The sequence below is a fragment of the Ammospiza caudacuta genome, chromosome 2 (genome assembly GCF_027887145.1).
Source record: "Ammospiza caudacuta isolate bAmmCau1 chromosome 2, bAmmCau1.pri, whole genome shotgun sequence".
Lineage (NCBI taxonomy): Eukaryota > Metazoa > Chordata > Aves > Passeriformes > Passerellidae > Ammospiza > Ammospiza caudacuta.
In genome coordinates, this window is record NC_080594.1 from 121,034,549 (window position 1) to 121,060,421 (window position 25,873).

At 49.7% G+C, this 25,873-nt stretch overlaps 2 protein-coding genes across 4 annotated transcripts; both read right to left on the reverse strand.

Moving 5' to 3' along the window:
• Positions 1 to 151: 151 nt before the first annotated feature.
• Positions 152 to 8,538, reverse strand: DONSON (DNA replication fork stabilization factor DONSON). Its single transcript, XM_058825632.1, is given in 14 exon segments — positions 152 to 295; positions 697 to 897; positions 2,438 to 2,636; positions 2,995 to 3,099; positions 3,853 to 3,976; positions 4,630 to 4,808; positions 5,196 to 5,374; positions 5,457 to 5,660; positions 6,785 to 6,865; positions 7,178 to 7,467; positions 7,470 to 7,643; positions 7,646 to 7,723; positions 7,756 to 7,849; positions 8,518 to 8,538. Coding segments are annotated over 14 exon segments (2,067 nt in total). The 3' UTR covers positions 152 to 157.
• On the reverse strand, positions 8,093 to 25,811 carry CRYZL1 (crystallin zeta like 1). Of its 3 annotated transcripts, none has more exons than XM_058825527.1 (15): positions 25,713 to 25,811; positions 25,019 to 25,108; positions 24,320 to 24,391; positions 23,155 to 23,232; positions 22,560 to 22,632; positions 22,117 to 22,161; positions 20,597 to 20,665; positions 18,576 to 18,709; positions 17,769 to 17,880; positions 15,032 to 15,052; positions 14,067 to 14,165; positions 11,775 to 11,896; positions 11,451 to 11,556; positions 10,035 to 10,080; positions 8,093 to 9,316 (listed from the first exon to the last, which is right to left on the reverse strand). In XM_058825527.1, exons 3-15 carry the CDS (start codon positions 24,383 to 24,385, stop codon positions 9,217 to 9,219), a joined length of 1,071 nt encoding a protein of 356 aa, XP_058681510.1. In that variant the 5' UTR covers positions 24,386 to 24,391; positions 25,019 to 25,108; positions 25,713 to 25,811; the 3' UTR covers positions 8,093 to 9,216. The 3 variants fall into 3 exon arrangements, with proteins under 3 accessions (XP_058681510.1, XP_058681513.1, XP_058681511.1); XM_058825530.1 differs by having other exon boundaries at positions 25,654 to 25,717; XM_058825528.1 differs by lacking the exon at positions 25,713 to 25,811 and adding an exon at positions 25,536 to 25,581.
• Positions 25,812 to 25,873: the final 62 nt, after the last annotated feature.

The following is a 25,873-nucleotide window of genomic DNA, read 5'->3' on the forward strand; positions in this document are numbered from 1 at the left end:
AAAAAGGAGATGTCCAAGGCCTTTCCCCTCCTTTCCTCCAAAGCCCTCGGAGGTGTTCCTGTGCAGCAGCCGTGTGGGGTGTCCCTCCCACCCTGCCCCAAGCCCGGCACCTGCAGCCCAGGGAGGGAGAGTCCTGCTCCAGGGCCCAGCGGCGTTCCTAGGCCTTCCAGGTGTAGCTGTAATCCTTCATCTCCAGCAGGCGGAGGGAGGATTTCCCCAGCGTGGGACACTGCCTCAGTTGAGCCAGAGTCCTGGGGTGCAGCCCGCAGGCCGGCAGCTCCTGCTGCTCGTCCTCCTGCGGGGGCACACGCACCGAGTGAGGCTTTGTGCGGGAAATCACCGCGGCCTGTCCCGGTGTGCCCTCCCCGTCCCGGCCTGTCCCGGTGTGCCCTCCCCGTCCCGGCCTGTCCCGGTGTGCACTCCCCGTCCCGACTGTCCCGGCCTGTCCCGGTGTGCCCTCCCCGTCCCGGCCTGTCCCGGTGTGCACTCCCCGTCCCGGCTGTCCCGGCCTGTCCCGGTGTGCCCTCCCCGTCCCGACTGTCCCGGTGTGCCCTCCCCGTCCCGGCCTGTCCCGGTGTGCCCTCCCCGTCCCGACTGTCCCGGTGTGCATTCCCCGTCCCGGCTGTCCCGGCCTGTCCCGATGTGCCCTCCCCGTCCCGGGCTCTCCCGGGCTGTCCCGGTGCTCGCTCCCCTCACCTGGGGCGGGCCCGGGCGGGCGTTGAAGGCGGCGCTGGGCTCGTGGGGGCTGAGCAGGGCTCGGAAGGAGCCGCGCTGAGCAGGGCCCAGCACCAGCGTCAGGGCGTGCAGGGCGTGCGGCAGGACGGGCCCCAGCACCTCCAGGCTGAACACGTCCTCAAAGCCCCCGGGCACCCGGGCACGGCCGCTGACAGTGCGGGCCTGGGGGCAGAAAGGACAGCGCGGTGAGCGCCGCACACAGCACGGCACAGCCAGGAACTGTCACCCCTCTGGCACCACAGGCCACGGCCCCACTGAAAATGGAAACACTTCTCAGTGTTGCCCACTCCCTGTGCAACGCATAAGGCTTTACCGTCCCTGTAACAACTCCTAAAATGTGCCCCTGGACTGCAGGAATGCTGTAGGGACCGGGAAGGGAAGGGCACAAGACCAGGATGAACTTCTCTGGTGGAACAAGTAACTGATCCTGTTCTTACTGGGAAGAAATTTGGGTTAGGTATAGGGAAAGAATTCTTGGCTGTAGGGTGGGGAAGCCCTGGCACAGCTGGGCCTGCCCCTGGATCCCTGGAAGTGTCCAAGGTCAGGCTGGATGAGCCTTGGAACAACCTATGATAGTGGAAGGTGTCCCTGGCCAGGGCAGGGGTTGGTCCCTCCCAGTCCAAACCATTCCCTGCAGGAACAGAAGGGAGCTCTGGCTCAGGGGCTCCTCGTGCAAGGGGCTGGGATAGTCTGAGAGCCCATAAGATCTGGGGAGAATCTTAACAACACTTTTCCTATGGGCAGCCCTGCACGGCCTCTTGTCTCTCAGGAGGTGAGGAAGGGGATGCTTCCTCAGGGAGGAAGGGAGGTCAGTTCAGTGCAGGGGGGTCAGTTCAGTGCAGGGGGGTCAGTTCAGTGCAGGGATGTCAGTTCAATGCAGGGGGGTCAGTTCAGTGCAGGGATGTCAGTTCAGTGCAGGGATGTCAGTTCAGTGCAGGGGGGTCAGTTCAGTGCAGGGGGGTCAGTTCAGTGCAGGGGGGTCAGTTCAATGCAGGGGGGTCAGTTCAGTGCAGGGGGGTCAGTTCAGTGCAGGGATGTCAGTTCAGTGCAGGGATGTCAGTTCAGTGCAGGGGGGTCAGTTCAATGCAGGGATGTCAGTTCAGTGCAGGGATGTCAGTTCAGTGCAGGGGGGTCAGTTCAGTGCAGGGATGTCAGTTCAGTGCAGGGGGGTCAGTTCAGTGCAGGGATGTCAGTTCAATGCAGGGATGTCAGTTCAGTGCAGGGATGTCTGTTCAGTGCAGGGGGGTCAGTTCAATGCAGGGATGTCAGTTCAGTGCAGGGGGGTCAGTTCAATGCAGGGGGGTCAGTTCAGTGCAGGGGGGTCAGTTCAGTGCAGGGGGGTCAGTTCAGTGCAGGGATGTCAGTTCAATGCAGGGAGGTCAGTTCAGTGCAGGGGGGTCAGTTCAGTGCAGGGATGTCAGTTCAGTGCAGGGATGTCAGTTCAGTGCAGGGATGTCTGTTCAATGCAGGGATGTCAGTTCAGTGCAGGGAGGTCAGTTCAGTGCAGGGAGGTCAGTTCAGTGCAGGGATGTGTTGCAGGGATTTTAAGAACAGGCCGTGCCTGCACACAAGATGCTGACCCAGGCTTCAGCCACAAAACCCCCGCTGTGGTCCCCGAGGGAACCTCCCCAAGGCAGGGGCTGATCCCCCGGGTAAGGAATCGCTCCCTGGCCGCTCCCGAGCCCGCCGTGCCCCTCCTCACCTTGAGCGTGTGCAGGGTCCCGCCCCGGAAGGCCACCGGGGACAGCAGCGTCGGGGGCAGCCCCGCCTGCGGCCCCGCCACGGCCACCAGGCTGCGGCAGCTGATGAGGAAATTGAGCAGCCTGAAGGTGTGGCTGCCCCTCACCAGCACCAGCGACTCGGGCCTGTGATCCACCTGCACCTCGTGCTTCTCCCTGCGCCTGGAGCCCAGTCAAGGGAAAGCCACGGAGCGCTGGGGAGCATCCATGGGCCAGAAAGGTGGAGCAGTGAGCCCTCCCTCACCCCATCTGACAAAAATCCCCAAACACAAACCCCACCCAGCTGTGCACCCACCCACATCTGCCCTTCAGGTATTAAACAGCATCTTAAATCCTGGCTTCAAATCCTAGAAATACTTGCAAAGTAACTAAAAAGAAAATGCAGTATCTCATCACATGCAGGAATGCGAGGATTCATATTCGGAAAACAAAAACTTCTGCAGAGCTTAAATGTACCACAGCACTGAAAAGCTGCAGGGTTTGCCCGTGTCACACATCCGGAAGATCAGAGGAAGGATACAGTTGGATAGAAATAGTGTCTGGTTTCTTCACCTTGTCTTGGACTCCCATCTCCTCAAGCCAAGAGAAGCTTCCATCATCATCATCATCACTGGGAGCTGGTTCCCTGGGACACAGGATCAGTGTTAGGAGGGCAGTGCCTCTGAGGACTGTGCAGGAGCCTGGGGATGCCCCTGAATTCCAGCACTGTACAACTGTGGGAAATGGAAATATAGAAACTTCCACAGATTCAGGAGGGTTTGATCTGCAGCCTTGGAAGGAGCTTGGATTGATGCAAAACTAAAGAATATTAAGTAGAATAACAGACATTAAGTATAAAAATCATAAACTTATTTTCTATAGTTGTAAGTAAGAATATGCTTTAAGTAAGTGAGAAACCGTATTGATCAAATGGTGAAGGGTTTATACGGTAAGGGTGCCTTGTATAGAGTAACTAAGAGTTCAGAAGTTATAACAGAAGCATACGTGTGTAGGTGAGTTAGACACCCATTGAATAAAAGTATCCACAGTGCAGCAGAAGTAACTAAAGGTGATAGGTTAGAAATGCGAAATAAGAAATGCAAAAAGTTCTATATTGCCTTCTAACAAAGAAACTTGTTACTCCTTTGAGCTATGGCCAAATGCTTACTCCTCTGAAATCTCAGAGCCTCTGAGATGTTTATGTGATCAATGAATCTATGGCTGATTGTTTCCTCCTCTAAAATCTCACGGCCTCTGAGATGGTGTTTATGTGAGCAATGATCTATGGATGAATGCTTGCTCCTTTAAAATCTCATGGCCTCTGAGATGGTGTTTATGTGAGCATGAATGGATGCTGGCCCCATCCCTTTATGCAATCACACACAACATTGTTACTCACCCCACATCCTCCACACTGCTGCCCACTCTGATGCCCTCAGCTGTCTCTGTCTCCAGACTCTCCTCAGAGTTTTTCTGTTTCCTGGCTCCACTTTCCTCCAGCAGAGGCAAGGAGAACTCTATGCCTGTGGTGAGGGGAGGCAGCAGTGAGGGGCTGTGTGCCATCCCTGCCCTATCCCCATCCCCAGTTCCCTTACCCTCAGCGCGCATGGCGTGGCGCAGGCCGCGCGTGGTGGGCGCGATGGCGGCTGTGTGCCAGCCCTGTGCCCATGCCCATCCCCATGCCCATCCCTGTACCCTTACCCTCGGCGCGCATGGTGTGGCGCAGGCGGCACATGGTGGGCGCAATGGCGGCCGTGTGCCATCCCTGTCCATCCCCATCCCCATCCCCATGCCCAGTGGGTGCCCTTACCCTCAGCGCACATGGCGTGGCGCAGGCCACGCGTGGTGGGCGTGATGGCGGCTGTGTGCCAGCCTTGTGCCCATGCCCATTCCCATGCCCATCCCTGTACCCTTACCCTCGGCGCGCATGGTGTGGCGCAGGCGGCGCGTGGTGGGCGCAATGGCGGCCGTGTGCCAGCCCTGCCCATCCCCATCCCCATGCCCATCCCCGTGCCCATGCCCAGTGGGTGCCCTTACCCTCGGCGCGCATGGCGTGGCGCAGGCCGCGCGTGGTGGGCGCAATGGCGGCTGTGTGCCAGTCCTGCCCATCCCCATGCCCATCCCCATGCCCATCCCCGTGCCCATCCCCGTGCCCATGCCCAGTGGGTGCCCTTACCCTCGGCGCGCATGGCGTGGCGCAGGCCGCGCGTGGTGGGCGCGATGGCGGCCGTGGGCTCGGCGCTGCCCGCCAGCCCCGCGGCGCGGAACAGCACCGAGAACTGCGCCGAGCACACGTAGAAATAGGGGCAGAGGCGCGCCCGCAGCAGCTGGTACAGAGAGGTGAAGCTCACCGACCTGCCAGGGAACACACAGCGCTGGCACGGCTGGCAGGGTCCCTGCCCTGAGAGGGAATGGGGACAGGGCATGGAGGGACAGGACACGGGAATGGCTCCCAGTGCCAGAGGGCAGGGATGGATGGAAGATTGGCAATGAGGAATTGTTATCTAGGAGGGTGGGCAGGGGCTGGGATGGAATTCCATCCCTGGATCCCTGGCAGTGCCCAAGGCCAGGTTGGACACTGGGGCTCGGAGCAGCCTGGCACAGTAGAAGGTGTCCCTGCCATGGCAGGGGTTGAGATGCGATGATCCTTAAGCTCCCTTCCAACCCAAACCGTGCCATAACCCTGTGATTAATTAAAATCTCCTCTCCTCACACCCACCCAGCCCATCAGGCCGCACTCACCAGTCACTCATGAGCACCTGCTGCAGGGCCTCATCCTGTGCCCAGGGACAGGCCTTCCCAGCCATGCCCCTGTCCGCCCCGAGGCGGGGGAAGAGCGGCAGCCAGGGCAGCGAGGGGTGCAGCCAGTAGAGCAGGCTCTGCTGGAAGGCACAGCGCAGCTCCGAGCACAGCCGCGGCTCCTGCGGGGCCCAGAGCGGGTGAGGGGCACGGCAGAGCTGCGGAGAGCAGAGCTGCAGCCCCAGGCACCCGCCCGGCCCTCACCTGCACGCTCCGAGGCAGCGAGGTTTCCGCAGCCCGGCAGTGCTGAGCCACCCCCTGCGCCTCCTCCTGGCCCTTCAGGTGCTCTGCCCACGTGAAGGGCTGCGAGGACACGAAGAGAACCCGGGTTTTAATGCTCCAGTCTGCGGGGAATTCCTGGCGTGGCGAGGAGGGAGCTTTGGGTACGGCGAGAGGGGAATGAAGGTCCTGAGCAAGCAGAAACAGCATCAGTTAACTCGCACAAAATTAAACCTGTTCACAGGCAGACAGTTCTTATTTAATATATTATTTATTCTATTATTATTATTTAATATTTATATGATATTATAGTATATTATTATTATATTCTTATGTATATATTCTTTTATACATTATTATTTTGGTTCTTTTGCTCAGCACCAGATTCGAACAAAAACACTCCATTCCATTTCCTATAAAACCACATTGAGCTGACAGTTATTATTTAATATATTATTATATTATTTATTCTATTATTATTTAATATTTATATTTTATTATATACTATTATTGTTCTATTCTTATTTATATATTATTTTATGCATTATCATTTTGATTCTTTTGCTCAGCACCAGATTCGAACAGAAATACTCCATTCTATTGCCTATAAAACCACATGAGAGGGCTTGCACTCATTACTCTTTCCAACAGTATAAACTAGGAACAAATAAAAAGATAAATTATTAAAACAAAAAAGCCCTGAGCCTGGTGTTTATGAAGGCAAGAATTTCCATGCCAAAATGGTTATTTCATTTCATCCTCTCCTGGTGACTGTAAGGTCACAAGCCGAACAAAGCCCTAGGCACCTCCAAGACAATTTGTTCTCTTTTTTTCTATCCTTCTAATTTAGTTTGAACTTCAGTTTCTGCACCTAGAACAACATTAGAGAATGTCTATTGAAACTCTGTTTGAATTTCAAGGGCTGGTTTTCAGGAATTCTTGCTTTCCCATGTGCCTGATGAAGCGCTCCATTTCTGTAGCTGAAAACCAGACTGCAGGAGGTCTATCTGGTGAAAAACATCCTCATCTCAACTACATACAAAACTAGGAAACAGTAAAATTATAGTCGGGAAAACTGAAAGAAAACAACCTGTCCATGGAACTACAACAGCAGTGAGGTCAGGCAGAAGGCTGGGTTTAAAAGACTGTCACCAGAACAGGAAACATCAATGTAAGAAATTTCCTTGAATACTGACATTTCAGTGCATTTTTTATGCAAATATGAGTCACCAAATACCAAGTGAAACAGTTTCAGCTTTCTGTGTGCCCTGAGAACAGCTGGAATGTTTTCAGCAGCGTGTGCAGTTTCATACCTGGCTTAGGGCGAGGATGTCGGAACTTTCAGCAGGCTCCGCTCTCCCGGGGGGCTTCTCCTCACAGGCCGGCTCTAAAAACTGAATGAAAGAGCAGCATAAGGCACAGCACAAAGGAGCACCGGGCTGGTCATTTTAAACACTGCCCTTGCAGTGACATTTCCCGAGTGACCCTCAGCACACCGGGCCGCAAACAAACCCGGCTGGGGGCGAGCACAAGATCCGCATCCAGAGCTGAGCAACAGCCCGAGCCCAGCGGGGCCTTGGTGGAGCCGGGGGCGAGCCCGGGGCTGCATCGGGAAGGGGCTGAGGGGCTGGGGGCCGTGGCTGAGGGCTGAGGGCGATGCCCGACGGCTGAGAGCAGAGGACCCCGCTGCCAGGGCTCGGTCCCACCTGCCAGAAGGGCACTGCCGATGGATCCCCGCCCGCGGGGGTCGCTGCCGGAGGCTGAGGGGCGGCCGCCGCCCGCCGCGGAGCGTTGTCCAGGCTGGAGAAGGGGTTGCGGCGGCGGGCGGCCCCAGAGCCCCGCGGGGCCGGGGCGGCGGCGGCTTCCGCGGCTCCGTCGGAGTCGCTCCTCCGCACAGGGCGTTTGCGCTTCAGCCGCAGCAGCGCCGGCGGCTTCTTGAAGCCGGGCGAGTGCCCGGGCTCGGCAGGGGCGGCCATGGCCGAGCGGGACCCGGAGGAGCCGCGCTCCGGTCTTGGCGCCAAAGAGCGCCCGCTCCGCCCCGGGGCGGTGCTGAGGGAGCGGCGCCGCCATTGCTGCCGCCCTCAGGGGCTCTGAGGGGAGCGCGGCTCCCGCCAGCCCCGCTCCGCCCGCACGGTCCACACAAACACGGAACACAAAGACAGACGGCACTGAAATTGTGTCCTTGCCCTGCCAAATGCACTCGGACAGCGGCTCCAGGGGCTGGGATCGGCTCCGGCAGCATCGCCACACGGCTGCCCCCGAGCCAAATCCCCTGTGCTCATACCGGGGCCGGGGGTGTGCGATGGGACACGAACCACGCGGGGTTCAGCCTCTTTGGGAGAAAGAAATGAGTTTTTGAGGCTATTTGGGAGAGAAAACTACTCTCGATGGCACTCGTCTGTTGTACAGGGAGTTCAAAAGGCATAACAAATACTAGAGAAGTATTAGACATCCATGTGGTTCAAAAGGCATAAAGAGGTAGTCAGGAGCAACAATTTTACCGGCAAAAGATTTAATAAAAGAAAAACGATACTTTTAAAAGATCTTTCGTCTGCAGTTTTGTCGCTGCTTGAGCTTGGTTTTTTAAACTTAATATCTTACTTCATCTGCTTTCTTTTGGAAACATTGAAGCAAAACTGAGCAACAGCAGGGAAACACCAACAGCTGGCTCCAAGGCTGCAGAATGGGTGTGCAGCTCCCGCAGGACTGCCACGCTTCAGCCGGGCACAAAAGCCCCTCTGCTTTCCCACAAGGGGTAAAATCAGAGTTCCTCCTGATTTCCTAGGCTTGCCCTGCATCACTGATCCAGAACCTCCTCCAAGTGTGCTGAGGGAGAGGAGACACATCAAGTGTGCTTCTGGTTGTTTCCTCTCAAATTTTCGCACTGACACAGCTTTGAAGTGGCCATGTCCATGGTTTGAGTGATCCACAGCGAAAATGAGCAACACAGCTGAAAGAGAAAAAGTATTTTTGCTCTCGAATCAGAGCATGTAGGGAGGCAAATGCATTGAGGAAAGCAAAATGCAGTTCCTTCCCCACTGCTGACTTTCAGACAGGCCATAATCATGGATAATGCTGGAGAGACAGATCTGGGCTGTGCTGAGATTAAAAGAGGGAAAATGAACGTGCACAAGCTACACAAAGTGCCTCAAACACCTGACTCACACAATTCCACCAGCTTGGGGACTCTGGTTTGCTGCCTTAGTGCTGAGAGGAAGGGCAAGAGCTGGGGGAAACTCCTGCTGTCAGTACCACGTCCTTCCCATCTGGCACCCTCCTAACCTCAATAGTTTTGCCTGTCCTTCAACTGAACAACAATTTTAAATGTGGATTAAGATCTTTAAGTGTAGCATTCAGTTTCAGAGCAGCCAAAAGCAAAAGGTAACTATAAAGGTAACTACTGGTAGGGGTTGGAGACAAAAGACTAATAAAAACATCTTTTTTTCCCTCTTTAATCTCTTAGGGTTGAAAACCAACAGTGACTGAGTTTTCCTGTAGATGTTTCTGACATTTTAAAATATGGCAGGGCAGACAAGATTTTCATGTTAAGCTTCTTTAGAAGCTGCTGATGGGAACATTCTGCTCAAGGGAATTAAAAAACCCTGAAGTCATGGAAGCTTCAGAGACCATTTGAGCTGAGGTACAAAAAATGTTTAAATTCTCTTCACTGCCTGCAAGTGTACACTGATTTATTCCACAAATACATTTCTTTATCTTTCCCAGCTGAGAAATCAGAAGTTGTGTGTCAGAACTGGATGACTTGTCTCTTTCTTGCTTGATTCTTCTGAACTATTTCCATGGAAACTTTGGCTTCATACAATGGGATGGGTTCATCCAGCTGAGGCCTGAAATGAAACAGTAGAAAGTGCTGGTGAGCACACTCAGGCCACAGAAATATCACAGGACAGACTTTACTTTCACTGTGTCAGCCTCCCTCCTCAAACAAAGTAACAGGCTTAAGGCTTTGCTCCAGTGCACAGAAGAAGGGCAAAGCCCCAGAGCAAACATGAGCCCCAAATAAATGAAAAGAGATCCTTCTTGCAGGGGAAAAAAGGGGTGGTGGGGAGGGTTCTGCTCAGCAGCAGTTGTTATCCTGCTTTAAGGGAAGGGATCTCCCATTCCCAGCTTATTATGGGAATCTTCCCATAACTTCCTGAAGCTCTGCTCAGGAGTGCTACTGCTGGCCAGAGTTTTCTGCTTCTAAGGCTGAATTTAAAAACCTACAAAAATCTCCACATTGTAGGGGGATAGAATATAAGAAAATCAAGATAGTGTAGAAAGAAATCTTACCCCTAAGGAGCTGCAGCCAGGCCAATTATCAAAGATCAGGAACAGACCTGACTTTAACAGGCCACAGCTGTACCCAGTGAGAAGCAGAGTGCTATAAAAGAGTGGGTTGGTGTTGGGAAGGGAACTGGAGTTAGTTGGGTGCTTTGTGAAGGAGAAAGAGTCAGTGCTCTGAGGAGATGCCCATGAGAAACACCCAGAAGGTGTGAAACTTTTGTGATAAGGAGATAACAGTATGGAACCCCTGCAATAAGATGCCAACACCACATCTCTCACCTGAAAATGCCACTTGATAATTTGTCCATGATATCTTCCAGGATGGGTATCCAAGAGGACTGTTAAGGAACAATAAAGCTGGAGGGAAATCTCTTTACAATCACATGTGCTGGTCACAGCCCTGTACTGATACAAACTCAGCAAGATCAAGGCAAAATGAACCTCAATTCCAGGCTTTAGATCAGATTTTTTGCACTTGTTTCTATATCAGAAACCTCCTTTTCTGAAAGAGGATGCAGAAATGAAATATGGAATATTTCAATTATTTCAATATGAAAATCTTCAGTATTTCAATATGAAATACAAGTGCAGCCTGCACTAGTACATCATCAATCAATCATTAATCAATGGCACTTTTTGTGCAGAATGAAGAGAACGGATTTTGGGACCGGGTAGCTGTTGTGACAGTTCATACAGGCACCTGATAAAAAGCCAAAATGGAGGTGAGAACACAGCAGAGGCTGGAAATTCTTGGAGCACATTGCCTTGTGAGGGGTCTGTGAGTTAATGACACCAGCCAAGACAGGCCAATACATGGGGCTGTATTCAGTCTTTGTATGAAACCCAAACAAGTTTCATCCTTCATTTTAAGGGCAATCAGGCTGATACTTGGAGCTCAAGTTCTTTTAAAAAGTGATCAATTTGTGATTTCTTCAGATGACAGTAATGCCAGATGCTCCAGAATTTCACAAGATACACAAGTTCCTAAAGCCAAAAGTACCCAAACCTTCCAGGGCTGAAAATGTCCTGCCCAGGGAGCTCAGTCCAGCTGCACCAGCCCAAATGTAGGAGATATTCCTTTTCCTGTTCCCAACCAACATTGTGCCTCCATAAATTTCATGTACAAAACAAATCAGTACATTTTCTCTACATAATATTTCTGTACATTGAAAATAAAGGAGGCTCAAAATAATTCTACTTTTGCAGTGAACACGAGTGCATTAAGTTTACAGGTGATACATCTAATGCCCAAAAGCACAACAGCTAAAAAAAATCCAAAATGTCTCTTGCATAAAATGAAATCCTATAGAGTCAAATCTTCAATTAATTGGTTCAATAATGAACCAAAACACTGCGGTTTTTTTCCCAATGGGTGTTTTGCAGCACTGCTTTTAATGAAGCTTGTAGAGACATTTCCAAGGCCAGGTTGGACACTGGGGCTTGGAGCAGCCTGGGGCAGTGGAAGGTGGCACTGCATGAATTTCAAGGTCCCTTCCAACCCAAACCAGTGTGGGATTCCACAATGAATTCAAAAGGAATGCAGAAAATACCTTAAAACCTGAGTGTCTCTCATATGTTATCTCCACCTTTCAGCTGGGTTGCAGCACTGAGCACAGGAGAACTTCTCAGTGGGATTTCCCAGCTGTGTTTTCACTCCTTTGAGAGTGAGAGTTCCACAGCACCACCAAAGGATATCGAGATACTTCCCCTGCTGCACGTTGGACAAGTTCCACACCTCCTCGTTCAGGAAGGACACCGTGGCTCCCTTAAGGAACAAGGAATGGCTGTCTGGAGGATCCAGCTGAAGCAAATTGAAGAAAAATGTTATTTAGTTACATTTTCCCATAAAAATATAAAGGTTAAATGGTTATTTTATAGAGATGGTTAAACCAAACAAAAACCACCCCTTGCCCACTTTTAAAAGAGAGTGTCAGTGTAATACTGGCAGGTTGAAACAACAGTTTTATGTGTCTGTCTGTTTTCTGTGGGACAAACTCCTCCCTGCACAGATACCTTTACCTGCAGGTTCCTTTCAGTGGTTATCCAGCGTCCCCCAACCCCAAGCAGGGTGATGATGTCGTGCTTGTGAGGCAGCAGCTGGCACCTGGAAGCTGGTTCATCTTCAGCACTGTACAGCCTCACTGGGGGGGAGAACAAATTCCTCTGAGCTCAGCAGAAAATGTGCAAAATTCAATTTGTATTTATTGCCACACCTTTCAGTGGAACTCTGAGGTTTTTGTTGTTTCAGCTAAAAATGGTTGAAAACTCTGAATTTATTATCTCATTTATACCCTGAGTATTTTATATACTTTACTCAGAATAATATAATAGCTCTGAAGTTACTATTCAGAAGAATATTTTGTTTATATTCATATTCATAATACTGTATAGTAACAATATAGACTGTAATACAGTATATTACCTATATTATACTATATTGGAGTATACTATAATATATACACTATATAATATATATACTATAATATAGTATATTACATATATTATACTGTATTATATAGTATATAACATAATAGTATATACTACATATAATATTGTATACTATACATAATATACTATATATAAGATATAATATTTATAATCTATAGTATATATAACTTAATGCATAATGTATAAAACAACTGTAACTATAAAATATAGTATATTATACTATATCTATTATAGTATATGTAATGTAAATTATTATATAATTTAAATTTACAAATTATACATCTAGATACTATTATATATTTAGTATTATACTAAACTTATATACTATTATATATAAATATATATCAGCAGTATCTTATATATAAAATATACAATAATAGTAATAAATATATATAATGTCTAGTTTAATAATATTTTATTTACATAACTCTGAAGAGTAACTTCAGAGTTTTCACCTATGAGAGTTGGTTTCCAATAGAGGTTGGTAGTGCTGTTAATTAGGGTTAATTTCTGTATTCAAACAAGGCAGCAAACTCTCTAGAGCCATTTTTAATTTCCAGTTTCAAAGAGAGGACTATTTCAGCCCCATTTAGCAGCTGCCTGGGAGGTGCTGGCAGGCAGCAGTGGGTGCCAGAGGAGCGCTGGGACTGAGGGGATGCCATTGCCCGGTAATGGAATATTACCAGTGTTGCTGGACAGGATGTGCCTGAGCTTGTCTGGCCCTTGGTGCTGCACCAAACAGTGGCACTGTGGTGTTTCACCCCACAGACACTTTTGCCTGGCTGGGTGTGTGGTGTTTCACCCCACAGACACTTTTGGCTGTGGGATGTGTGGTGTTTCACCCCACAGACACTTTTGCCTGGCTGGGTGTGTGGTGTTTCACCCCACAGACACTTTGGGCTGGCTGGGTGTGTGGTGTTTCACCCCACAGACACTTTTGGCTGTGGATGTGTGGTGTTTCACCCCACAGACACTTTGGGCTGGCTGGATGTGTGGTGTTTCACCCCACAGACACTTTGGGCTGGCTGGGTGTGTGGTGTTTCACCCCACAGACACTTTGGGCTGGCTGGGTGTGTGGTGTTTCACCCCACAGACACTTTGGGCTGGCTGGGTGTGTGGGGTTTCACCCCACAGACACTTTGGGCTGGCTGGATGTGTGGTGTTTCACCCCACAGACACTTTTGCCTGGCTGGGTGTGTGGTGTTTCACCCCACAGACACTTTGGGCTGGTGTGTGTGTGGTGTTTCACCCCACAGACACTTTGGGCTGTGGGATGTGTGGTGTTTCACCCCACAGACACTTTGGGCTGTGGGATGTGTGGTGTTTCACCCCACAGACACTTTGGGCTGGCTGGGTGCTGCAGTTGGGCCCGTGGGGACAAGTCCAGGCCTGCAGGAGCTCTGGTGGTGCTGGGATGGAGCTTCCCCTCATAGCAGGGGCTGCTCCTCAGGTTTCCCTCTGGTGAAGAAGCTTCAAGGCCATGGTGAAGGAAAGGAGCCGGTTCTGATGGAGGGTTGGGATGCAGAGCTTTATTCTGGCCCACAGGCCTCTGAATGCAGCACCAGCTCCAACAGAACTCCCTGGGCCCGTGGTTGCTGCTCCTTTAACCCCGGGGAGAGGGGCAGGGAAGGGGCAGGGAGCCACCAGGCAGGGACAGGAGGGGAGGGACAAAGGGACAAAGGACACCTGGATGGCCCAGTGCTCCCACCCTTTGAATCTGCCAATCACTCAACGCCCTTCCGGAATGCCAGGACTGACAGACAGTGCTGGGAGGGGAAAGGAGAGGTGACTGACACACCTGGCAGGGAATTATCAGGGAATGATAAAGCCTGAAATCACAACAAGGCAGGAGCGCCCCCGTACCTCCGTTATCCAGCACGATGTCCACGCCCAGCCCGCCCGTCTCCTCCAGGCAGCTCTCGGCCACGTCAATCTTCCCGTGGGACACATCGATCACCCGGGCTGCCAGAGCAGGACAGCAGCAAAAACCACCTCAGAGCCATGGAAAAGGAGTTCAGGTGCTCACAGCTGAGAGCTCAGATCCCGAGCAGCACACAGTTTCTGCTCTCTGCAGGTACCACAAACGGGTTTGCAGCTACACCCAAAACACCTGGCACATCTTTCTCTTTTTTTCGTTTTCAACACAGTGCAAAATCAACACCAAAAGTATGAATGCAGAGTTAATTCATGAGTTTGTTGGCCCAAAAGGATAAAATGTGGCAAATCCTTCTCTAAGTTCATTTTTTGCTATTCTTGTCCAAGTCCTGGCTCTCTGGGTCTTTAATTAAATGTTTAGATGAAGGATTTACATCTGCTCTTCAAATATTGCTAACCTGAAAGCCACCAACACATTTTCCTGTCATGTATCTATGATGCCCTGTTTATGGTTGGTTATAAAGAGGAAACACAGAATCAGGAATGAGAGAATCCTGGAATGGTTTGGGTTGGGAGGGACCTTAAAGATCCCATCCCACCCCTGCCATGGCAGGGACACCTCCCACTGTCCCCAGTGTCCAGCCTGGCCTTGGGCACTGCCAGGGATGCAGGGGCAGCCCCAGCTGCTCTGGGCACCCTGTGCCAGGGCCTGCCCACCCTGCCAGGGAACAATTCCTCATGGCCAAGATCCCACCCAGCCCTGCCCTCTTTCAGGTAAAAGCCATTTTTAATATTATAACAATAACACAGAGAAGGAGCAGCCACAGGGTTTGTTTCATCATTATGAGGTAGAACAAACATTTATAAACTAAACAGGCAAAAAATCCCACAGCAAAATGAGAACTGAAAGAACATCAGCCAAATGTGGAGCCTGAGCTCAGCTCTGCACTCACCCACCAAAGGCTGCCGCACTCCTGGCGTGGGATCCCAGCAGGGAGGGAGGGAAGAAAAAATGCAAAGAGCTGGTCATTAAGGATATTAACAAATTAGCAATAAATGCCTTGGGTTTGGGTCTTTTTGTCCCTTCAAACCCTCAATCTAATCATAGGATGCATTCAAATCCCAAGTAATTCCTTCTTTTTTTTCACTGAAGTCAAATGATTTCACTGTCAAAATTTACTAAAGATGGGATAATAATTAATTATTAATGGTAGCCATATTCCCCCTATGTAACTAAACCCCCATAATATCCTTTTCTTCTTAGTTTTCTTCAGTCAACAATTTAAAAGGTTTTCCATACCAGGACAATTTGACATGGTATTACTTTGCAAATAATTTCACTTTTTGAAAATAATTCTGGTTTCAAAGACCCAAAGCCTGGCAATCAAAAAGAAGGGCCAGAGTTCCACCATTGTGACTATTTTCTGATTTCTGTATAGCAAAAATGGCCAGTTTTGTTCCTTAACTCAGCACAATAGTTCAAACAGTACTTATCAAAATCCTGGTCAGCTTCCTTACTAAAAAAATGCTGGAAAAATTTCTCACCATTGTGGAAAAGGCCAAGCAACAAACTGTAATATAACTTTCCATAATCCTTTGTCACTTATGTATTTCTCACAAAATACTGACAAATGAGTTCAGTTTCTTCTGCTGGGACTTGCACAGCTTCCAAAGTAAGATTTTTCTGACTGGCAAAACTTCAGTTCCTCTCCTCCTCCACTGCTGGGGGCACAGAAACCCCAGGATCCCACAGCCTTTCCCAAAGTTTGCTCTGGGGGGTTCTAAACAGAGCTCAGTGCTGGTGGCACAGAAGAAAACCTCACAAAGCAAACAAGGAACAGCAGGAGGTGCCCTTGGGAGCAGAGGAAATATCTGTGCATGTGCAGATACTTTCCTTGGGTTCTTTGACAGAAACTCATCCCATTGCTTATGGAATATTCTGTCTCCAGCCTCAAACACAGGCATTAAAATGTCAAAACTTGTTAAAATCCCCTCCTTCATTCTATTGTAACTTTTACTCCAGGGGTTACTAAAGACAAAGAAAAGTCCCATCCTGTTGGTCTAAATACAAATCCTGAAGCATTACCAGAACTTCTGTTTCAGGCACCGGAATCACATTAATTAACAAACAAATCAGAAAGTCTGAACACTTTAAAAGCTTTTTGCTTTTGCACTCAAGCTGTGTCTCGCTTCAACACTGCACCCAGGTGCTATTTCTTTATTTGAAATAAAGTTGCAGTTATCATTTTTCCCCCTCAGCCATTCCAGGAAGCAGCTTGGTATGCTCAACAATGATAATACAAATTGCTGTTCACTGAAAACTGCCCAAAACTAACAAAAAAGCCACTGAACAAGCACAAAACTGAAAATTCACCACCCACAAACAAAAGAAGCCAATTAGAGCTTGGGTTACTTATGCTCTATTTGACATTAACATTCAAAAAACTTAAAAATGCTGTAAAAAGTAACTCAGGACTGTGAGAATGAAATTGCCAAATCCCCTCCTAGCTCATGAATTTTTCATATAATTACCAAAATGTACCCATAAAATGTTACAAAAGGAAATTTTAGGTCTTCTGTATTTCCTCTTTGGCCCTGTAACAGCTGGTGCCACAAGGCTCTGCACAGCAACAGCATTCCCAAAAATCTTCCAGTTCTGATGTGTGTCACAACAGCTAGTGCAGTAATATATATAAACATAGAGACAGACAAAAAGGCTGCTGAAATCAGGAAAAAATAGGGTTTTTTGGGTCAAATTGCCTTTAAAAAACAAGTGTTGCTCTCAAGCTGCAGAGAGATGAGTCTGGCAGGTGCTGCAGAGGCAGCCCTGGGGTGGCTGCAGCTGTAACCACACAGATGGGGCTGACAAGGCTCCCCCAAAGGCATCTCCAGCTCTGTAACCCCAGTGAAGGCCAACAAAAACCATACTCTGCAAAACAAACCCGGCAATCACACTGCAGCACTTGGTACTTGCAGGAGGAAGGAGCAGGCACCAGTTTTAACCTTTTGCTGCCATCCAGCCAGACTGACAAGCCATCCTTTATTTTCAAACTGTCAGAATAAAGGAATATTCCACTTCCCTCCACAAAACACCACCAAAATTTTGGTCAGAAAAGATTCTTACACAGAGTATCTTCTCATGTTGTTTTCAGAGGGAAAAAACCCAAACTTGAAGTATGAAAGAAGTCAGGGAAGAATGCAAGTGTTGTGTGTGAGGCCAACTCCTTTGGAAAGCAGAGAACGCAGAGCCTGTGCACGTGCAGCCCCAGCTGTGGCAGCACTGACACCTGAGAAGCCCTGGCAGCAGCAGCGTGAGGGGCTGAGCGCTGGGTGCCAGGTGTGTGAGCTCTGGCACAGGCTGGGTGTGGTGAGTCAGCAATCCTTCCCTGCACAGCAACCACTCCATCGCATGGACAGATTCCCTGAGCACTTGGGCCAAAAGCCAGCACTCAGCACTGCTGGGCACTACTGCCACTCATTACCGCTGAAATGGACAATTAAAATGCCATTAAGCACACTTAAACCAGAAATTAAACACCTGTGGAGCACAGAACAAACCTGAAAACTGTTCAATTAGACTATTTATCAATTTGTGCTTAATTTTTACAGCACTTAGTCTCTAGACCTGACAGTAAAAATATTTTGAGACATTCTTTAGGCCAGACTTCAGCCCTGAAGGATAAAACTCACCCCCAGCAGGCCTGAGCCTCTCCAGGTACTGCTTGTCCTCCAGGCTGTGGGCAGTGGAGATGACTTTGGCCCCTCTGTGTTGGGCCAGCTGAATTGCAATGGTACCAAATGGCTGAGAGGGGAAAAGCAGGGTCATTGGTTAATTCATTCATTTATTTACACCAACAATTTAATGTTAGGAACAATTACATTGTAAAGGCCAGTGAGGAGAATACCCAGAAATTAACTTACTCCTGCAAAAACCCCACAGCTGAACCAAGAACTGAATATTCACAGATCTGCTTCTGTCCTAAGTGAGGCCAAAACAGCTCTTCAGTGACTGGGAAGCTCTGAATGAACTTTTGGCCAGTAACTTGTTCTTGTCATTAATAAAATAGCTCAGATTCTACTTTAATTACCACAGCAGCTAGAACTCAGAGCTTGAAGGGAAAAAAGCTCCAAGGAAAAGGCCCCAGCCATGTTTACATTACAGAACCTTGGCTGAGGGGACCCCACATCTTCATTGGCACCAAGAACTGCAGGGATGCAAATCAAATTATTTATATCCAAGAAAAGGTAAAAAGCAGAGGTGGGAGAGGACTGAAAAATAAGGCATTTTCCTGCAGTTACCCCTGAGGACTCAGGACATCACTGTGCCAGTGCAGGACACCAGCACACCCTCCCTGTGCGCACCCCCCACCCCAGGCAGGACAATGTCCCTGCTCAGGATCAGGATCCCACACGGGACAGCTCTTCCTGCAAAGCCAGGAAAGGAAGGGCACTGCCAGCACTCCCAGAACCAAGGGCTGTGTGAGCCCAGGTACCCACACTTGCTCCATCCAGGACGAGGACACTGGTGCCAGGGGACACCGGGGCCAGGTAGTGCAGGGCCGTGTACGCGCGGAGCCCGTCCCGGAGCGTCCCTGCAGCCTCTGCCCAGCACAGCTTCTGGGGCTTGTGAGCTGAGGGACAAACACAAACACACCTGATCAGCTCCTTTGGGATCCCTGAGAGCCCCCTGAGCTGTGTGTTCTGCCCAGCACAGCTTCTGGGGCTTGTGAGCTGAGGGACAAACACAAACACACCTGATCAGCTCCTTTGGGATCCCCTGGGAGCCCCCTGAGCTGTGTGTTCATGTAGGGGGATACAGTATGGGTAAATGAAGGTGGTATAGAATGTAATCTTATCCCCTAAAAGAGTTGCAGCTGAACCAATTACTGAAGATTAGGAGCAGGCCTGATGTTAACAGGCCACAGCTGTAGCCAGTAAGAACAGCGGTATAAAAGAGTGGATTGGTGGGCTCTGGAGTCAGATCAGGACTGTTCCAGGATCAGGGCCAGTCAGTGCTTAGAGGAGCTGCCTGTGGGAACCATTGAGGAGGCATGAAACTCTGGTGATATGGAATCCTTGCACTATAATGATCAGAGAACTCTTGCTATATAAGACAACATGTTCACTGGGAGCAGCAGGCAGGCAAGGAGACCCCACACAGTTCTGGGGGTGCTCATTAGCTGAGGGTTTATTGGGGGTCCCACCCCTGGGAGCAGCAGGGTCCCTGAGGGAGAGCCTGGGCAGAGAAGGGGCCAAGAGAGAGCAAAGAGCTGAGAGAGCCTCTCACTCACTCCCCTGGCACAGCTTAAAAGGGAAATTCAAGGTGGGCACAGAATCAGACCTGGGCCAACAGGATTACAGGTTAACTGATACTGCAGGGGAGGATCACAGGCTTGCTATAAACCCCACATTTTCTAGCGGTGAGACAGAGCAAACTATTTAAAATATAACACCACACACACCAACAAACACAGCAAAGAGGTGGTAAAAACCCCAGCAAAACCCCTGGGCTTATCTAGCAAAGCCTGTCAGTGAGTCAGGAAGGCTCCCCCTGCAAACAGGTCACCACCACTGGCTCCTGTTTCCTCTTGTATTAAGAAGCCATGAAGAGGATATTGTGCCATATATTACAAAATTAAATTAGGGATTCAACTTTGATATAACCAAGATTAAGGGAGCCACCTCATAACTACTCAGGAATTCATGGCAGTCACAGAAAACACAACCCAAACTTAGGCATTTAGAATGCCAGGGTGGTTTGGGTTGGAAGGACCTCAAAGCCCATCCAGTGCCACTTCTGCCATGGCAGGGACACCTTCCACTGTGCCAGGCTCCAATCCCTGTCCAACCTGGCCCTGGACACTGCCAGGGATGGGGCAGCCACAGCTTCTTTGGGAAGAGCAAACTTTGAGTAAAAGAATAGCTTGTTCAAGGTAACAAACTGCTGGAAGAAGAGCAGGGACTCCTACATTTAGTATCCTACTCATTAAAGTAACCTATGCCCAGAAAGGGAAAACTGGAAGCTCACAATAACTGAAAACAATGTTTCAACCCTGGGCTTTCCCTGACCCTCCTCCCTGAAAATTCCAGTCTCCATTTCCAGCCTCCTTGTTTCACCCCATGTGTTAGTCTGGTCCCAGGTGATAGTCCCAGACTGAGTCAAAGGGAAGAAAAAAGCAAATTTCTCCTCATTACATTTTTTGACAGGTTAGGAAAAAGTATAACAACAATGAGGCAAGAGAACAGGAAGTTAGAAGGGAAATAAAAGGAAAAGGAAAACAACAGGGTCAGCTCGTGTGGTTTAGGCCATCATGAACTGTGAAATGGTGACAGCAAAGATAAAGCCCTTGAGAGCACTGAGTGTTCAAACTTCTGTGACTTGTGGGGCAGCTGGAGTTTTGGAATGTTGGAATGGAAGGAGCATGCCCAGAGCTCCATGGTTATGGGCTCCCCTTCAGAAAAGCTAAAACAAAGTCTCCAGTAAAAATTATTATTAGCAAACTGTGTAATCTACAAACCCAAATAATGCTCGTGAACCAGGACAACTTCACAGACACCAGACTCCTCAGAATCCAGGGGCAGAATTCCTGGAAAAGAAGGAACACAGACCTTGAATTTCACACAAGCAATCATTCCAACCAAAGCATTGTCCCAAGGAATTCCCTGCTCCTGTTTGGGTTCAGTGCCCTCTTGGCAGGCTTAGGACAGGTCAGAGACCTTGGCCAGGTCCCAGCCCAAGGTGTCCCTGGGCACAAGGGAGTTCCAGAGGTGCTTCTACAGCATTTTGGGATTGAGGGAGAAAGCATGGGGACACCACAGAGTGCTGTCTGGTACTGGCAGGTGTCAGACATTTTTGTCTGGTGATGTCTGAGCTCATTCCACACTCTGAGTGCTCCCCTTCCAGTGCAGGCCATGGATCCCAGAGCAGGGATCTGAGCACAGAGCAGCCACCCCACAGCTCCTCCCCCATCCCAGTTCCTGACCCTGTGCTTTGCAAAGGCAGCACCAAGGGCACAGGAAAAAGCAGAAGATGGGCACACAGGAATGTGGAAGTTTCAAAAAGCAGGAATAAGAAAGAGGAAGTGCAGGAAAAACTAACCAGGGAAGGTAGAGAGAGCAAAAGCAGAGTAGGCAGGAAAAGCCCCTCCATCCTGGTTATAACTGAGCTTTTTACCTTCACTGGCCACAGAACTCTCCTGAACAGGAGGTTCTGGCTCCATCTCCTGAATTAGCATCCCCTCTATCCCAGGGAAATAATTATTTTCTTCCCTCTCCCCCACAAATCTCACTCCATTAGACCAAAGGGCTTTGCCTTGCAAATGTGGCTGCTGTGCCCAGTCCTTCCCAGTTCCATTAACAATGTGCTTGTGCCCACCTGGAGCTGTGCCCAGTCCTTCCCAGTTCATTAACAATGTGCTTGTGCCCACCTGGAGCTGTGCCCAGTCCTTCCCAGTTCCATTAACAATGTGCTTGTGCCCACCTGGAGCTGTGCCCAGTCCTTCCCAGTTCCATTAACAATGTGCTTGTGCCCACCTGGAGCTGTGCCCAGTCCTTCCCAGTTCCATTAACAATGTGCTTGTGCCCACCTGGAGCTGTGCCCAGGGTTCCTGCAGGGAATAGCCAGACTCTGCCCAGAGCAGCTGCTGTGCCATGAGGGAATAGTGCAGCAAGGACCACAATGCCCAAACACACACATCTCCCCCAGCACCTCCACTCTGTCCTGCTTTCAGAACTTCAGCCATCCTCTAATCCCTTCACCCAGCACACATAACATAAACATGTGGCACAGAATGCTCTAAGAAATAACTCCTCTCTCCTAAGGCATCACTCACAATCTGGTGGTTAATACAACATCATATTTCACATCCTAAGGGAACGTTCTTAGAACAGAATTCCCATTTATAAGTTTATTCCTGTGACAGCAGTTGAATTCTGAAAATACATGGTGGATTTAGCCTGACCAATTATTCTAAGCTCAGTCATTGATTACAAAAAGATGACTGCTGGTGTCAGCTGAGGCAAACAGGCATTAACTTACCCACCACTTCATCATCTGGCTGGAAAAAGGTCACCTTGCTTCCAACTCACCATGGAGAGGTGAAAAGGAGGGAAGAAGGGAAAAAGAGAAATATTTAGAGCAGGAATGGGATGTGCATTTGGAAGCACTGGTTATCACTAGCTCACAAAACTAAAGATACACATGTCTTGTGAAAAACCATAATTCTATTGATTACAATTATTGATTGATTCTTGATGCCAAGCCCAAATGTTGAATTCCCAGACTCTGGCACAAGGAGCTCCCTGCAGGAGCACACAGGGGTGTCTGAGAGCCAGGCTGGACTCTCCACCTCAGGGGAGTGGTACCAGCACTGGGAGCAGCCAACGAAGCCAAGAGCTCCAAAAAGCTCTCCAGAGAGAGTTCTGGGCTCTGAGGGGAATCCCTGCTCCCTCCTCCCTCCCTGGGCACTGCCACCCACTCACCTTCCAGCACCACTCCTGAAACTTCTCTCCCAACAGGCACAAGTTCCTTCTTCAGTTTGATTTCTGCCAGGAGCTAAATGAAAACAATGCTGGCAGCATTCCTGCTAAAGCTCTGCATTTATAAATGAATTACATCTCACAGTGCTGGATCATCCCAGGAAGCTTGGGCCATTACCAAAATGTTATCCAGGGGAAGGAAGTGCAAACCTTCCCCAGTATTAAACCATGGCACTGAATTCTGTATTTAAATTTAGAAACATTAAAAAATAAAAGCAGGGAGTTACTACCAGCCAAGCCAGCCTGTGGCTTAGATGAAGATAAAAGGGATTTACTGTAAGAGATCTCAGCTGACAACTGATCTCCATGAATTAGGAATCAAATTCCAGATGCTTTTCAATCAGAGCTGTGCAAGAAGCCCAGCCCAGTCCTGTGCCTGTGGAAACCTTCCCCGAGGATGCCCCTGATGGGGAGACCCCTAAAAAGTTCTGTGCCCACTGCCAGCAGCAAAGGCACAGCCTGAGCTCGTGCCAGCCCCCAGCCAAGGCCATGGGAGCACAGACACCCCCAGCAAAACACACAAACAAATAACAAATACCTGTGTGTCCACCCTGCTCAGAGCACAGGCTCTGACCTGCACCTTCACCTCGTGGGCTCTGCTGGGAGGAACGTTCTCCTAGGACACATGGACAGCTCCTTGTTACCCACTGCACGTGCCCCCAGGAGCTTCTCCAGCTCCTGAAAGCACTTTCCTCTTCTTGGCTTGTTTTGTGGGGAGAGCAGGCAGGAATTGTCAATGAAAAGGGGTTTACAACACCATTCTTTGAGCATACTATTATTATTATTAGCGTTATTATTAGCATTAGCATTATACTATTATTGCTGACTGGTATATTATATTATATTATATTATATTATGTTATGTTATGTTATGTTATGTTATATTATATTATATTATGTTATGTTATGTTATATTATACTATATACATAATATAATAACATAATGCAATGTGATGTAATATAACATAATATAATATAATATAATATAAATAATATATTATATAGTATATAATATTATATATATAAAATATATATTACTATACTATATTACTATTTAACATTACTATATTAAGTTATTAAGTTATTATTAAGTTATTATTAAGTTATTATTAAGTTATTATTATTATTATTATTATTATTATTATTATTATTATTATTATTATTATTATTATTATTATTATTACTACTGCAAATTGACCACCAGACCTTACTAACTCTCATCACCCACAGACATTATTTTTCTGTTGAGGTTTTATTTCACTTTATCTGAGGCACAAATCCTGACAAGCCCACTGAGGTCAACATTCAAGTCCCAAATGAAGTCCAAATGATGTCAAAGGAACAACCCCTGTAAGAACTGGTGTTCTCACCCCAAACCTGATAAATTCCTCATCTCCATTTCTACTTTTTCAGGGACTAGAAAATTCAGCCAGGAGATGTGGCCCCAGGGTTTGTTTTTCGTGCCTGCAAAGCTTGTTTGTAAAGTCTGAACACCAAAACTGCAGAACAATCCAGCAGGGGTCTTGGCAGTGCTGCCTGATGACAAAATGCACCTCCCCTCCTTCCCTGCCTGTGTGTGCAAGGATGCCACCAGTCCTTCCCAAGCCTGTGCAAGATTTCTGTGCCTCAGTTCCCCTGTGGCACTGAGCCAAGCTCTCCTGTCCCACTGCCTGAGGGACAGAGCAGTTCTGAAGGGAGCTCACCCTTTCCTGGAACACAAATGTCATCTCCTCTCCAGGGGAATTCTGCTGAGCATACAGAGCCTTCATAGTGACCTGAAAAACACAGCAACCAAACTGTGACAGCTGCAGGGGCTCTGGCAAACAAGGCACTAAAGTCCTGCTAAATTAAATTAAATTAAATTACTCTATAAGAATCACAGGCATTGTTTGCAGGCAATTTGAGTCTTTGTGATACAGAAGCTCTAAACCAGATCAACAGGTTTAGATGCCCATAACAGAGAAAATCCTCACGACAGAGGATCACAGAATCCCAGACTGGGTTGTGTTGGGAGGGAGCTCAGAGCCCACCCAGTGCCACCCCTGCCATGGCAGGGACACCTCCCACTGTGCCCAGTGCCCAGCCTGGCCTTGGGCACTGCCAGGGGTGCAGGGGCAGCCCCAGCTGCTCTGGGCACCCTGTGCCAGGGCCTGCCCACCCTGCCAGGGAACAATTCCTCATTGCCAGGATCCCACCCAGCCCTGCCCTCTGGCACTGGCAGCCATTCCCTGTGTGCTGTCCCTGCAGGCCTTGTCCCCAGTCCCTCTGCAGCTCTGCTGGAGCCCCTGCAGGCCCTGCAGCAGCCAGGATTTACTGGGGGACAGTGCAGGGGCTCTGTGCCACACCACTCACACCGGGGCACTGCACAGGGAACTCCTGGGCAGGAATACAGCAAAACTTACACGAGACTTCACCACAAATCACCACTTGGCTTTCTGGCTCCTCTCCCACTTGGCCTCTCCTCTCCCGTGTGGTCCTCAACGAACAGGAACCTTTAGAAGGGGAAAAAAAACAACCAAACAGTACAATTGAGTTAACAAGGAAAAGGGAAAGCAGGGAGTAGAGAAAGGAAAAAAAAAAAAAAACAAAACCCGACCAGCCAAACAGTAAAATTGAAATCAAAGAGTAGAGAGGCAGGAACCCATGGCACCATTGCTGCAGCTCTGACCCCTGAGGGAGCACCCGAGACCCCCGCACGTCGGGCCCGCCCCGCCACCCCCGGGCAGCGACCCCGGCCCGCACCGAGAGGCTCCGGCAGCCCCGTCCGGCCCTCAGGGGCTCTGAGTGAACCCGGCCCGCACCGAGAGGCTCCGGCAGCCCCGGGGGACCCTCAGCGGCTCCGAGTGAACCCGGCCCGCACCGAGAGGCTCCGGCAGCCCCGTCCGGCCCTCAGCGGCTCTGAGTGAACCCGGCCCGCACCGAGAGGCTGCCGCAGCCCCGTCCGGCCCTCAGAGGCTCCGAGTGAACCCGGCCCGCACCGAAAGGCTGCCGCAGCCCCGTCCGGCCCTCAGAGGCTCTGAGTGAACCCGGCCCGCACCGAGAGGCTCCCGCAGCCCCGTCCGGCCCTCAGAGGCTCTGAGTGAACCCGGCCCGCACCGAGAGGCTGCCGCAGCCCCGTCCGGCCCTCAGCGGCTCCGCGGGACTCCCGAGCGCCGCGACGCGCCCGCGGTTGCCATGACACTCCCTCACTTCCGCCTCGCCCTCAGGCACCGCCCTCCCGCCCTGCAACCAATCACAGAATCGGGCAGCACCCTGAG